This window comes from Protopterus annectens, chromosome 9.part0, assembly GCF_019279795.1.
Source record: "Protopterus annectens isolate FY-2018-M chromosome 9.part0, PAN1.0, whole genome shotgun sequence".
Lineage (NCBI taxonomy): Eukaryota > Metazoa > Chordata > Ceratodontiformes > Protopteridae > Protopterus > Protopterus annectens.
Window position 1 is genome coordinate 1,511,600,413 of NC_056743.1, and position 15,290 is coordinate 1,511,615,702.

Consider the following 15,290-nt stretch of genomic DNA (forward strand, 5'->3'; position numbering starts at 1 on the left):
CATGGATGCCCTTAGTATATTTCCATTGTACTCTTTCCAGTTTATTCATGCTTGTTTTCTTATAAGGTTTCCATATTGTTATTCCATACTCAAGTTTGGGCCTAATGTAACTAACAAACAATGACTTCATTATGTTTGATTTCCTAGACTTTATAAATCTTTTTATACACCCTATAGTTCTATAACTATCATTAGCCAATTGGTTGATATGATATGATTAGAAAAACTCATAGCTGAATCTACCCATATAACCAGGTCCTTAAATGAGTCTACAGTTTGAATCACTGTGTGCTGTATTAAATATTCACCTTTTAGTTTGTTTCCCAAATCTCATATGCGTAGTTTTTGATGTATTTATCAACATATTTAACATATCATGTTAAAAACTTTAGTTGACATGATGATGCAGGTTCAAAGGGAGGAAGGATCAAGGTGGGCAACACAAAGTTTAGGTCCCATGGCGCTGGTGGTTCTTTCACTGGAGGCCTTAGTAAGAAAGTACCTTTCAAGAAAGCTTTGCAAAGCCTGTGGGACATGATTTTTAGTCCCATTTCTCCAATATGATAGTTTGATATAGCAGCTAATTGAACTCTAATAGTAGCTGCAGTTACACCTTCATCAAAAAGCTTAGCTAGAAAGTCTAATACCGCTGTTTTAGGTGCAGTAAAAAGATCAATGCAACTGCTGAAAGCCCAACGGGAAAACCTTTTCCATTTGCTAGAATACAACTTTCGGGTTGAAGCCTTATGGGACGAAATCAAAATATGTTTCACTGCAGGGGAAATACCTGGAAGCCTGACTGAGTGGAACTGGAGCAGCCAAGCTGTCAGTCTGAGGGTTTGAACTGATGGATGGAGCATCTCTGAGGGATGAATCAGGAGGTCTGGAACTGGGCCCAAAATCCACGACTCCTCTTGGAGATTGGGCCATAGAAAGGGGAACCAAATCTGATGAGGCCAGTATGGGGCGATGAGTATCAAACTGCTCCTCAACATGCTTGCTTTCTGAAGGACTTTGGCCCCCGGGTCTTTCTCTTTATCCCCAGTCGTGTACCAGTGCATCTCTCGATGACTCCCATGGAGGGGGATCAGGGCAAAGTAGCTGCTGCATTTCGCATTTATGGACATGGCAAAGAGGTCAGAGCAAGGAGGGCCCCATTTGCAAAAAATCTGTTCCGCAACTTCCTGTTTTAGGGACCACTGGTGAGGCATCAAATAGCTCTGCTGAGTTCGTCTTCTATCACATTGGACTTCCCTGGGATGTGCATTGCTGTCAGAAAACGTTGGGAAGAAACTGCCCATTGCCATACTCTCTGGGCCTCTCGACATAGGTAGTAAGACTTGGTTCCTCCTTGTTTGTTTATGGACCACACCACTGATATGTCTGTCTGAATTGCAATTGTTCCTAGTGGAAGGGAGTCCTGGAATGCCTGCAACGCCAAAAGCATCACTTTCATCTCTAGGATGTTGATCTGCAAGTGGTTCTCATGTTCCTGCCAAACACCTTGGACAGTCTTTCTCAGATAATGCCCCTCCCACCCTATCTGGGAAGTGTCCGTGGTCACTGTGGCTATTGGTTACGAAAAGACGAATGGTTGGCCTAAATCCACTTGAGTGGAGTGAAGCCACCAGCGCAGATCCCTCTTGCAGGATACTGTTATCATAATCTTGTGAGACATGGGCAGCTTCTGCATGGACCATTGGGTGAATGGTAGCCACTGAAGAATCCTCATGTGCAGCTGCCATGGTACCTAAAACTTTCAAAACAACCTTCACTTGCACTTTTTTCTTGGTTAAGAGGTTTTTGACTTGCTGACGTAAGGTTTGAATCCTCTTGGGGGGGGGGGGTCTGGATAGCATTGGTTTTGTATTTAAGTCTGCCCCTACAAAGACAATATGCTGTGATGGCAACAAGGCAGATTTTTTGAAGTTTATCGTGATGCCTAGCTTACAGCAAAGATAAATGGTGGGGTCTCTCGCTCTTATTAGCAGATGCTTGGTGGTGGTGGTGGTTACGTGTTAGTCGTCTAAGTATGGAAATACCCAGAATCCAAAATGCCTCAAGTGAGCCGCAACCATTGCCATGCATTTGGTGAACACTCTGGGGGCTGTAGTGAGACCAAAGGGAAGAGCTTGAAACTGGTAGTAACTGGCTCCCAGCCAAAACTGTAGATGTCTCCTGGATCGCCTGTCCATTTTTATGTGGTAGTACGCATCCTGGAGAGCTATCGAGCACATCCAATAGTCTTTCCCCAGAATGGGAAGTATCAACTGCAGTGTCCCCATCTGGAACTTTGACTTCTTAACAGATTTATTTAGTCTGCTAAGATTCAGAATGAGTCTCCAGTTCCCTGTCTTTTTTGGAACTAAAAAGAACCTTGAGTAAGTTCCGGATCCAATTTGGTATGTGGGAACATTTTGGATGACTTTTTTCTAGCAACTTTTGTACCTCGAGAGTTGCACAATCCCTTTGACTGATTGGAACATCTGGGACTGAATACTTTTCTAAGGGGGGGGGGTATATAATAACCTCTGGATATAATCGTTTGTACCCATTTGTCTTTTATTTTAGCCAGGTCTTTGGGTACAAATGACAAGCAACCCCCGACTGCCTCCAGAGATGGACCGATGGGCCTCCATTCAGGAATGCTGAAAGGGCCTACCAAGGAAAGAATCCCTTTCTCCCTGGTTTTGCGGACTCCCTCTGCTGCGTGGTTGGCGTCTTCTATTGTAACTTCCCCCTCTGCCCCTGACAGAAGAATCACCATGTGCATCCGGGAAAGCTCTCTGGAACTTACGGAACCACATTTTTCCCCCTTCTGCCCTTTGGGATAAGGCCTGGTAGGGAGGGAGAAATGGACTCCAATGGCAGAAAGAGTCTTTCCTTCATTTTCACACCTGGTTAGATAGAGTCTCTAACTTTTGGCCCGAACAAGGACGAGCCGTCAAAAGGAGCGTTAATAAAGGAAGACTTGAAGGGTTCTGCAAAATCACATAAATGCATCCAGGAATGCCTCCTTAAGGAAATTCATGTACCCACTGCCATGCTCGCTCCATCGGCTGCATAAGAGATAAGTCGCATGGAGGAGTTTACCACAGAGATTAAAGTAGACAGCTAGGAGGACACCTTGTCTGAAACCCCTGCAGCTACAGAAGTGCTGGTGAAGAGACTTTTACAAATGCCGGCACTGACCAAGATGCTGTCATCTCCGACCCAGAGGGATTCAGATCCAACCAACATCACTTCCTCTTCATCAATTCCTTCTCCAACCCATTCTGGGGCTTCACCTAGCTCCTTCAGGAGATCCCTCTGAAGCCTAGTGAAATGGGTCAGGTAGTTCAGCAACCTAAGGGCAAAGGAAGCTGAAGAAAACATAGCTTTCCATGTCTGTCCATCGTTAGAGACTCTATTCGGTGGATGGACAGATAAGGATGTCTCAGACAACTCCTATTTGGTGGCTGCCGCCACCACCATACTATCTACCGGGACACCTTTACCGTGTCTGAAGTGATGGACTCCTCAGGAGAATCTAAATACTTCCTCTTGTATATTCTCTTCCAAGGGACATCCTCAGAAGGATACTCTGGTGAGGCTTTGGAAGAGATCGCTTCACCCAATGGGTCCTGGGGTTTCAGGTCTCCACACCTGGGTGGAAGCGATGCCACCAAGAATGACAGTGGCGCTTTGGGAGGGAAGAGTACTTGGACCTGAGAGTGGAGCAGTCTGAGGTAACAGCACTCATCACCTCGAAAGCTCCCTGGCCCTGATCCGAAGAGGTCCCTGGCTCCGATGAACCAGAACCCCCCTGAACCAAGGCGATGGGCTCCAAGGCCGATGTAGGTGCAGAACTCACCTGTGCTGAAGCCCAGAGAGGTAGATTCAGGTTGGACAACTGCCCAGCCCAACTCTCCTCCCTGGACTCGACGGGAGAGCGTCGGCTCCTAGACCCCTTGAATTCTGATGGAATCAAGGAGGTTGGAGCGGTAGTCGGGCCTGAAGATCCCAGAGCAGGTCTTGGCACCCACAGTTCTGCTACAATCGGATCCAAGCACTCTGGCTCCGAAGCCCCAGAATGGGTTGGAGAAGGAATTGATGAAGGGGAAGTGATGTTGGTTGGCTCTGAATCCCTCTGGGTCAGAGTTGACAGTATCTTGGTCAGTGCCGGCGTCTGTAAAAGTCTCTTCACCACCTGCTCCACATCATCAGCTGAAAGGCTTCTGAAGGATCGAGAGGACAGTGTAGTAAAGGAGATCTCAAAACTGGGGAGACCGATTCCAAGACTGGGGCATGGCTTCGAAACTGTCGGCGCCGAAATCAGTATGGGAGCTGAAGAGGGAGATTTCTCTAGATCAAAAGCCTTCGGGTCCGATGATTCTTTGGCCTGCTTTTTTACCAGCCCCGAAAGTGGAGCAGCGGCAGCAGTTCTTTTTCCTGATTTTTCTGATCTGGAAGACGGGGATTTCTGAGTAGTTTTAGAGGTACCCTGATTCTCTTCCAAAGCCTCGGAGAACAGAGTTTTTAATAAACCTCTTATGAGTTTGTTCCTTCTTTCCATCAGTACCCTGGAACTAAAGGCATGACAGAAGGAACACGATTCCTGAAGGTGGACAGCACCCAAACAATACACACAGCTGGTAGGTCCATCAGTCAGTGACATTTTTTGACTGCACCTATCACATTTTTTAAAACCCAAAGGTTTTGTTTCTTTAGTATCCTTTGACATCTTATCAAAAGTTAACACACAACCAAACAACTAAGCCAACTCAAAAAAAAAAACAACAGAGCTTTTTTTTTTTTTTTTTTTAACAAAGGGAAGTTAACACGCAATCAAGTGACTATTTTACTAACTACACGAAAAAAGGAGCAGTTCTAACTATAAAACAACTGACTCCTGCTACAGAAGAAAAAACAGGAAAGAAAGCCCTTTATCTTAAATGGACTATCCAAAGGGAAAAGCAGAGGAATATTAGTCCAAAAACTCTCCAATTTAAATGAGTTTGGAGCTGGGATAGGGAAAAATGTCAGACAGGCCTAGTGGTAGAACAACGGCCACCAGAAAAACACAAACAATAACAAGCACTCAAAACTACAAAATACTAGTCCCAACAGTCTACGTTTTTAAACTACAAGAACAATTTTTTTTAATAATTTCGTAAAGCTAACAAATAAGAAAAGATTCCACTTAGCCTAGAGCCTGAATGGAAGCACCAGATCTTGTTTCGTGACAAACGAGATGTGGACAATTTTCCCTGTGCATGATGGGATAGGGTATACCAACGAGCCAATGGAAGCTCTCGAGGTTTTGTATAGGCCAAGTTGGAACCAATTCTCAGTTCCAAACTCAACCAGCAATGAATGAAGGCGAGATGGGACAACATAACATCAATAGTCCTGAACAGATGTTTGCTCTTTTCTTTTCACCAACTAGAAAACCTTTTTCCATTTACTAACATATGATTTTCTAGTAGCAGATTTTCCTGCCTTCCTTAATATCTGCTGCCATTGGAAGAGTTGTCTAAAAGCTGTTAAGATTCTATAATCCAGGCAGTCAGTTGCAGTTGTGTGCTGTTGGGGTGTATCAAGCAATCCTTGTCTTGGGTGAGCAGGTTCAGTTTGTGAGAAAACTTGTGGTAATTATCCCTGGCCACTTCCAAAAGAAGGGAGAACCACTGCTGCTTAGGCCAGAAGGAAGTCACAACAACAATCTTTGGAAAGTCCATCTCAGTCTTCAGAATGTCCCTGGATATGAGTGGAAAGGGTGAAAAACAATGCAGGAACATTCCAGTCCAAAGAAAATAAAATAAAAAGCATCTGTCTTCCAAGCCTCCTTACATGGAGCACTAGAGCAGAGTTCTGTCAAAAGATTGTTGCGAGTAGAGGTGAAAACATACATTTAAGATGTTCCTCACAGCTGGGTCAGTTCCTGGAACCCTCCTGATTCAATTTCCATTCTTGAGGGTCTGTCCTGCTGCTACACAGTTTTGTTCTGACAGTATGTAAGATGCCTGCAGAACGAAATTGTGCTGAAAAGTTATATCCCAGGTTACCGTGACTAGTCAGCACAGACAGTAAGATCTGGTTCTCCACTTCTAATGTAAGAACACTCTGGTACTGTCAGACACTTGTAGAGGACCCAGTGACTATAGATGACTGACAGAGTTGACAGCATTTATAAATGCCATTTCTTTTATGTTTGTGTTTTGGTCTGTCATTTCTGTTCCAAAGACTCTCTACTTTTATCCCAATTGGCATTTCTCCATAACCTAAATATTAAGCATTGAATGTAACAGACTGTGCTGGAGCTGGAAGGGAGAATAGCAGAACTGGATTCAGAAAATTTGGTATTTTCAAAAAAAAAAAACTCTTTTTCACAAACCACAAAACTGATTTTTCTCATGTGGCATGAGAATTACAGATGCCAGTTAACATTTTTGAACTTGGGCACTATCACAAACAGGTTCAGAAGGAAAAGATCCAGAACTGATTTCCTAGAATCCTCCTCTGGCACCAGAAGCATTCTTTAATAAAATACTTCTTTTAACTGTGCAGGAGACCCAGCTTCTATCATCCCTTGAGACAGCAGAAGCAGATGCTGAATGACAGAAGGGGAAAAAAGAGTCTGGTCTGGTGGATGGTGGGGGGTCCCTCAAAAAGGAGGGAGAGACTCCAATTTCCCATCTGTAACGCTGATGCATTACTTTTAGAACCCATCGGTCTAAAACCATCTGCTGCCAAATATTCTCAAGGAAGGCAATCATAAACTTTAATAATGGAGTTTAACAGTTGAGAATTCTAAAAACAGTTGCAGAAGAATATACTTTTTTTGTAAATGTATCAAAGGCTTTCCCATCCTAGTCAGAAGGAGAGGGATTGGTATCAAATGTTTAACAGCAGATGGATTCACTAAAGCAAAAGCTCCTGGGTCTAATCTGGGATGAGTGAATAACTTACAAGACTGAAAAAACCTATACAAGCTATCTGTTTTCTTGGAGACTGTCAGGCAAGTTTACAGGCTGTGACAAATACATCCTCCAATACTGAAAGAACAGGAGGAACTGGGGCTATCAAGAGAAGTGCTCTTCAGTGGCATGAAAGCTTTGATGGTGTTAATGCTCAAACCTGTCTTTTTAGTCAGCTCAGCTCAAACTAAATAATAGTTTGGGTGTGTGAAAGGTGCCCTGAAACTCTGAAAGATGGCCAAATAGTTAAGGCTACTGCAGTGATCCATCTAATGAACATTTATTTATTTATTTATTTATTTATTGATTTAGCCCTGGCAATGTTTCTTCGATGGAAACAAGATAAAAAGTTAGAGACTGAATAGAGAGGGTAAATGAGAAATTGTTCAAACTGTTTCATTCCCTTGGATCACTGTGAAATTTACAAAGACCCCTGTTGTCTACCCATTACTGAAGGTGCAACAAATACATGATCATCCAGGTAAGGGAGCACTGTAGTTCTCTGCTGTCTCTATTGAGCTGCTACTATGGACAATCACTTGGTGATTACCTTGGGGGCAAAGATGAAATCAAAGCAGAAAGTCCTGGCTATACTGATGTGGAGGCAGGTGCCTTGCATATGCGGTTTCACTCTGACAAGTAAAAGATAAAAGGGCAATGCAACAATAATATAGAGTAATAGCCTAAGCCTTTCTGGTAGGTGTGACCTCATGGATGGTTTTTTTACTCAATAAGCTTAACACTCACTCTTTCCTACCACTTGTTTCTGACAGGCTGAAACATCTGGGAAAGGGAATGGGTGGGATTAGGAAGGTGGAACAAAGGAGAATGAATGAATACCTTACAGATATGATTTCTTTGACCAACCTGCCCAAGTGGCACTGGGAAGAAAAGTAAACCCCTATTGCCTCTACGTAGTAAAATCAGGTGAAACCTCATACTGTTTATATCCACTTGTGGGCTAACTGCTACTACATGAAGAATGCTAAAGGACCTCACACCATTAGGAGAACCTTGTTAGAAAATTGACTGGGGGAGTGTCTCTTCCTAGCAGCCTCTTTTTGCTGTGACTGCTGAAACTACATCTAGTTTAGTTTCCTCACTGATCTACTAAAACAATGTGGAGGGTGAAATAGCTACAAAAAAGGATCTGCCCTTTTTCTCCATGTGTTCAAAGTGCTGCTAAACTCCTTTTCTAAATAGCAGGGGGAAAGAAATACTGACTGCTTTTGTGTCTTGGTGAAGTCCATCTAGTACCACTCAGGATTGTGACGCAAAGCATGGCAGACCTTGCAATGCAAGCAGCTTCTTCAGGCTGCACTGTACAGTGCATGAATGATAACTTTGCTCTTGGCAGAGGAGGCTGCGGCTTCGATCCATAACTTTTGTTTCAATGAACCATCTGGCAAACCCCTCCAAGGTCTGTTGTACCTATGTAAATACACCGAATGACTAACGTATTTCAGCACCCACAAACATAATGTGGATGATGTGAACTTTACATTTCAAAATATGTCCATTGCACAGAACTCCTTATCTGGTTGACTAGCGGGTGGGGGGTCCAAGAAGATGGAGCCTCTTTAGTTCCACTGCAGAGAACGATGTATCTAGCTTTATGATCTCTGTACAGATGAAACACTTGGGGGGGGGGGGGTGTGAAAGAAGGCAGAATCACACATCTTGGAATTACATCAAAGGAACAAAGCCTCTGATGTTACAAACATTAACTTGGGAATAGCTAGCATAAAAGGAACACTACACTGACTAGGTCAAGAGTAATGATATCAGTAAAACTGATAACAGATGAGCTGCTTTTGAGAAGGCCAAAATCAGCAAGATGGGTGTCTCAGAAGCAACTAAAACTGGCAAAACAGACACCAGGGGGAAGGAAGTCCGAGTTGCATGGATAAGTACCAGTACCAATATAGGGGTCAAAAGTGCTGGCAGCCAAATTTTGGGCATATGTTAAACACCATCAACAGACTTATCAGTTCCACAGACTTATCAGTTCCAGGGAAACAACAACTCCAAACACTGACCCTTAATGCCCAGAGTGCAAGAAGGTGAAGGACTGTGCTCCTGATTTCAGGTCTTGAGCTTTCAATATTCTCTGCCAGCTTATCATAATCAATGACTGGTAAAACATGAAAGTGAAGGACTCTAGGAGAGCAAACCTGGAGTAAATAAGCTGTATTTGTACAGAGGAAACAACTGCAGCAGTGGACTCTACAATTGTAATGATCCAAGTCTTTCTGGCTTCTATAGACTCAGGAACTGTCACTTTTATAAGACGTTCTGGTATAGAAAAGTCCACTATGGTTAAAAGCGTGAAAGAAGGAGACAAAACCTTTTAAGAAACCAAAGTCTGACTTTCTTGTTAGGAGGAAAATGAAGATTCTCTCTGCTGAACACATTTTCTGTATTTGTCTATTGGTACTGTGGAGAAAGAGAAGTTTCTCCCAACTCAGACTTTGAAGGAGTAGCAGGCAAGGTGCGACACAAAAGATGTGCTGTTCACTTTCTGTGGCACCAGTACTATATATTTCTCAAATGAATACTTGGATAAAAAGTGTTAGGTTCGTTACCTAAACAAATGCTAAGTGGAACAGTTGGTAGCTGGAAGAGCTCAACCACAAGCACCGCACTTTCAGAAAAGAGGCTGGGATATTGTGAGAATAATGGTCTAAGCAGAATGACACAGAAAAGAAAAAGAAATGACAGAGCTTAATGAAAAGTAGACACGAAAATTAAAAGAAAACTACACTACTTCTCATAATGCAAAGCTTCCAAAATTGATGGCAAATAAAACAAATGACAGTCCAAAGCTATTTTCATCCTAATCATATGTGAAGTGTGGTGAAAAACTGGATAGTGTAACATTTGCTGCATTATGGGAAAGTTTCCTCTGTCCAATGGTCTTAATGCCTGTATAGCAACAGTCCTGCTGGTTATTAAGAAGGATCAGATCATACATGCACTTATATTTAATGCTAAAAGTCCAAGTCAAGAGCATTGACAATTGCTGATTTTTTAAAAAATTTATATTTTCTGATCAGAAATTTGCTACATACCTGAACGGCAAGGAATACAGAGCCCATCTGAATCCCTGATTGGTTCCAAGGAGTCCTCATTCACTTTTATCAAGCGAATTGGGTAAACATTTGGTAAAATAACACTGCTAAATCCACATGAACCCACCTGGGGAGGAAAAAATGAAAATTCTTTTAAAAGTAAAAATGATGTGAAATAAAACTTAGCCTGCATTAAGCATCTACTTAACAGCACTGAACGGAACACAATATAACAAGTTCTCAACACTGAAATCAGAGCTGAAAATTTATGCCTCTTGCAGCACCATATGACATGCTCTCCCAATGAGGTTTACAGCCCTCCCAAAGGAGGCATCCACTGAAGGGGATACAAAGACATGGCTTCTTTGTTGTTTGCATCATAAGTTATAGGTGAGGCATTAACAGAACAATGGTGATCCAGAGAAAGCAGAATGTAAGAAAATACTACTGTTGCTGGTGGGTCTTGATGCAGAGAAAACATTTGACAGAGTAAGCTGGGATTTTAGGAGAGGACAATGGAAGCATTTGCATTCCCTGATAAAATTATAAGGTTGATTAAGAGGATATATGAGGGATCCGAGGCAAAAATTTAAGTGGGTGGGGTCTTCTGTGATTAAATTTAGAACTACTGGCAAAGAAAATAAGGGACTCAGAAATTCAAGGACATAATAGGTATGGTCATGAAAAGCTGGCTTTATTTGCAGATTATATTATTTTATACCCCTGACAAAACCAGGGAAGGACATTTCACTGTTGTCGAAAGTTTTGAAACACTCAATTATTTTTGGGAAACAAAATTAATGAAGTTAAAACACAGGCAATAGCTGTGAACTATGTACCCATACATAAATTGGTTCAGCAATATCCATATTTATGGGGAGAGGGGGGGTGTCTACTTCAAAGGATTGAAATTTCAAAACATCAAACGTCTGATCATCAAGGACCAGATGGTCAAAGCCATGAAATATCGAACAGAAAAAAAAAATCTAACAGGTGAAAAGGTTTTATTTCACATTTTTGCAAGGGGGCAAGCACCCCCCGCTGCACCTCCCCACACCCCCCTGCTACTTACATATCAACAACTATGAGATGGCACCACAGTAAAGAGAATGGTAAATTTCCCGGTCTGCACTGTACGGCGATCTCCATTTACAACATTCGATATTTCACAACTACGATTACCTGGTCTTCACAAATCAGAGGTTCAATGTTGTGAAATTTCGATCCATTTATGGGGACATTAAAAAAACGAAATATTTAGGAGTATGGATCAAGAAGGATTATGTTGCGGCAGCTAAGGGTATGTGGGAAGAGACTAAAAAGATAATACCAAAACTGAGAAATTGGCAGCTCTGTTTTATGGATATGGACAGCAATATACAAGCAGTTAAAATGTTTTTATTTCCTTTAGTTTTCTACACAGGTCAGGCATATTTTTATCAGTAAGAGCAGAAGTTGTGGGTAGCAATTAATAAAGAGCTGAAGGATTTTATCTGGGAGGGGAAGATGGTAAGAGTCAAGTGGGATACGCTGATTCTTCCAATAAAACAATGTGTTTTGGGATTACCTGATTTGAAGGGGTTATTTTAGAGCTACATAGTTAATTAAGGCTCTTATACATAGCACAAGCAGAAATCTATAATTCAAATTGGAAAAGGATGATGACGCAACAGGGGGAAATTCAAGAAACAAGGACAAACTATGATTCTGGATGCAGATCCTCAAGGAGAATAACCATACAGAATATTATATTCATAAAGTAGCAGAGAGTATTCTAAGAACTAAGCTAACAAAGGAGGGGGAAAGGAGATTCTGATGATAGGGATGACGCCAATTACAGATAAACACAATAGGCAAAAGGGGGCTGGAATTTACTGGAGAAAATTGGAAAAGGAATCAAAGTATTGGGAGCAACTAATTAGAGAGGGAAAGGTAACAGAATGGGGACAGGCCAATAATTTATTTGGACTGCAGGCTAGAGAATGCCTTCCCTATCAAGGACTGATATCAGACTACAGGCAAAGAGAAAGAAATAGGGGGATCCTAAATGAAAGACTAGCATTGATTGAGTTTTTAGTAGAATCTAGAACAGACGCAGCTGTTAAAAAGGGATAATTAGTACAGCATATAAAATATTGCATGATAACTATAAGAATCAATTAGAGGAGGTTAGAAAGGATTGAGAAGAGAGACTGGATAAGCAATTCACAAAGAAACAATAGGGGAAATATACATTTGTCTCCCAAATATGAAACAAAGTCTAAAATATTTAGCATCTTTGCTTGGAAGTGTTTACATAAGTATTTTTATATCCCAAGTAGATTCCAAAGAATTTTTCCTCAGGTAGATGGCAAAATCTGGACGTATGTTGGGGAAGAAAGAGATAATTGTGAGAGATTTTTGTGAGTGTAATGAGTTGGCAAACTTTAACAGAAGTCCCCTGCAGACTATTCTATCCAAACTACTAGGTGAGCAAATTGGTATAACTAAGGAAATGATTGTTTTAAGCTATGATACAGAATCAGAATTGCCTAGACATAGCAAGGCCTTGCTGAGTTTAATTATGGTGGCTGTCAAAAAAGCAGTTACTAGAAAATGGAAATCAAAGTCTAAATCAACTTTACTAGAAGTAGTGAATACAGTAACAGAGATAAAACAACTGAAAATGTGATCTTTAGAAAAGGGCAGGAGTAAATTATATAGAAAAATAGGAATTGTGGGAACAATACAAGCAAAATAACATTCTAGAGAAGGAATGCGGTCTAAATGAAAGAAGGATTTGAATGAGCTAAGTAATGCTTGACAGAAAATGACTGGCTAGATCAAAAGTGATGTATAATGTTTGCAACTAAAAATGTGAATATGGTCTGTTCTCATTTATACAAATGTATGACTGCCTATGCCATAAGTGAGAATTTAATAAAGATGTTTGTTTTAAAAAAGTCATAGGTGAGGAAATTTTGGAACAACAGCCTAAGTCCTCCTCTTCCACTTCTGGAGGATGCAATTTCTACTCTTACAGGTGAAGAACCACCAACATGGGTGGTTGTGAAGTGGAGAATTTATCTTCTACCAGTCCACCACATACACCTCCCCAAACATCTTACAATCAAAGATAAATCTATCCTGATGTTCATAATTCTGATGTCTGAGCCTCAGACTAGCAGTAGGCAACCCCTATCAAACAGGATGAACATCCCTGGCAAACTTCTCAAAAAGAAAAGGCTTTGGATGATCTTTATTCAGAATGGCAAGCATGTCCAAAGTGTATTTAATGTATTTATTTTCATTTGTTAATGGGGAAATAGCTTTGGATTAGTAGTTCCATCATCACCACTAAGATTGGCAAGACAGTCAGACCAATTATGTGATGTCAACCAGGCTGTCAAAGCTCTTCCACTTTGCCCATTATCCTTTTGTCCTAAAGACCCTACATCTCCAGATCTTGAAATCCCCTGCCAATCAGAAGCCCTACTAAACAGTAAGCAACATGTATGATACACAGACACAGACTAAAACTGGAAGGGTCTGCCAGGTCCAGGCTGGGGAACAGTGGGAATAAATGGTAATAAGGATGCAACTATACTACATGTCAACAGTATATCATCAGCAAAAAGCTGAAGTTTTGATGAAAAATCTTCATTTATTTTGAAACCTTTAATATTTGTTAGAGATCTTGTATAGTTATCGAGTGGTTGTAAAGTTAGAGCAAGTAATAAAGGAGAAAGAGGGCATCCTTGTTTCATACCTTTTGCTATATTAAAGGGCCTAGCTAGAAAGGAACACATCCTGACAAAAGGTACTGAATTGCTATAAAGTGTAATGTTGCAAAACTAGAGGAATTAATATTCATTTAATATTTTAAACAAATAAATCCAGTTCACTGAATAAAAAGCTGTCCTAGACTTTCTTGATGATTCTTTTTATTTGCTGTATTAGTTAATGAAAAAAAACATTTATAATAGTTCTTGTAATCTTCTGTTTATTATAAAGCCAGATTGATCTTAATTAATCCTGCAAGTGCATGGTTTAGCCTTTTTGCGAATATAGACATGAAAATTTTGTAGTCTACATCCAAAAGTGAGATTGATTGATAAGCACATAAGGATCTTTATCTGATTTTAAAACAGGTGTAATTACAGAGCAAGAGGGAGGAATGTTAGCAGAACTTTTGACTTCAGATGTTCAATATTCTTAGGTTTATTTTGCCGTGGTGTACAATGCAATGCAGCTTTATTACGTAGCTGGAGTTCTGCACAAGTATGTAACATGTCAGCTTGTATGCCTATAAAGGATGCTTCCAAACTGATGCTCTCAGAATGGTGCATTAAAAAAATTACTTGCGCGTTATTTGGAAATAATTATTCCTGTGCGTTATTTGAAGATAATTATTCCTGAGCGTTATTTGCAGATAATTATTTCTGAGCGTTATTTGCAGATAATTATTCCTGAGCAAACAGATGTTGCTTGGATATCTACAGCTTGCATATTTGGAGGTAATTTTTGTTAGGGGTGTTTTCAACTGATGTACTTGAAGAGTCATATTGTCGATGACCACTGACAAGATATTTATCCCTAAATTTTTTGCAAGTAAAAAGTATGCAAATTTGTCCTTCATTTGCGACTAAATGTATTCCTAGTAATAGTATGTATTTTTATTTATTGACATGATTACTGGTCTGACTGGGCAGAAGCCAATTTTCAGTGGGTGCCTGGGCAGAAGAGCTCCAAAGTATTAGAAAACATTTTAAAAACAATTTTCCAGTCTTCAAAAAATAAAACAAAAACATATGCGGTTTTAATAATTTATAACAAATTAGACATTTACAATCATTTAATACTTAGAGAAATTTTAGACAGACTAACCTTTAATTTCTCTCTAAACTCACTTCAGATTGAAATTCCTACTTATATTAGGGAAAAACAGGGTTATGATATATTTGGAGAGAGAATCAGGGATGTAAATTTGATAGCAGTAAGGAAATGTAAGGAATGAAAAGGTACTCATATTTATGGATACAGTTTATCCTGGTTTTGAGCAAGAACACAGCCAGATTTTAGCCATAGCTCTTTCAGAGTGGTTTTCAAAGATGGGAGGGGAGGGTATAGACCTGATGGATACAGGTAAGGAGTTCCAGGCCTTAGTAATCTTGTATAAATACAGACAGCCCAGCAAACTTGCTAGGTTTGTAGGTAGACAGGAGTTTTTGGTTACAATCGCAATGACCGACTGGGATCATAGCTGTGTAGAATTTTAGTG

General features: G+C 40.6%; 1 protein-coding gene across 1 annotated transcript in view; it reads right to left on the reverse strand.

Annotated features, from left to right (window-relative positions):
• SLC27A1 (solute carrier family 27 member 1) overlaps positions 1 to 15,290 on the reverse strand; it is a 1,244,912-nt gene that overhangs the window by 289,455 nt on the left and 940,167 nt on the right. Inside the window, exon 9 of the mRNA XM_044084455.1 lies at positions 10,031 to 10,157. Coding sequence (XP_043940390.1) covers positions 10,031 to 10,157 — 127 coding nt within the window. The remainder of the gene's footprint in view (positions 1 to 10,030; positions 10,158 to 15,290) is intronic.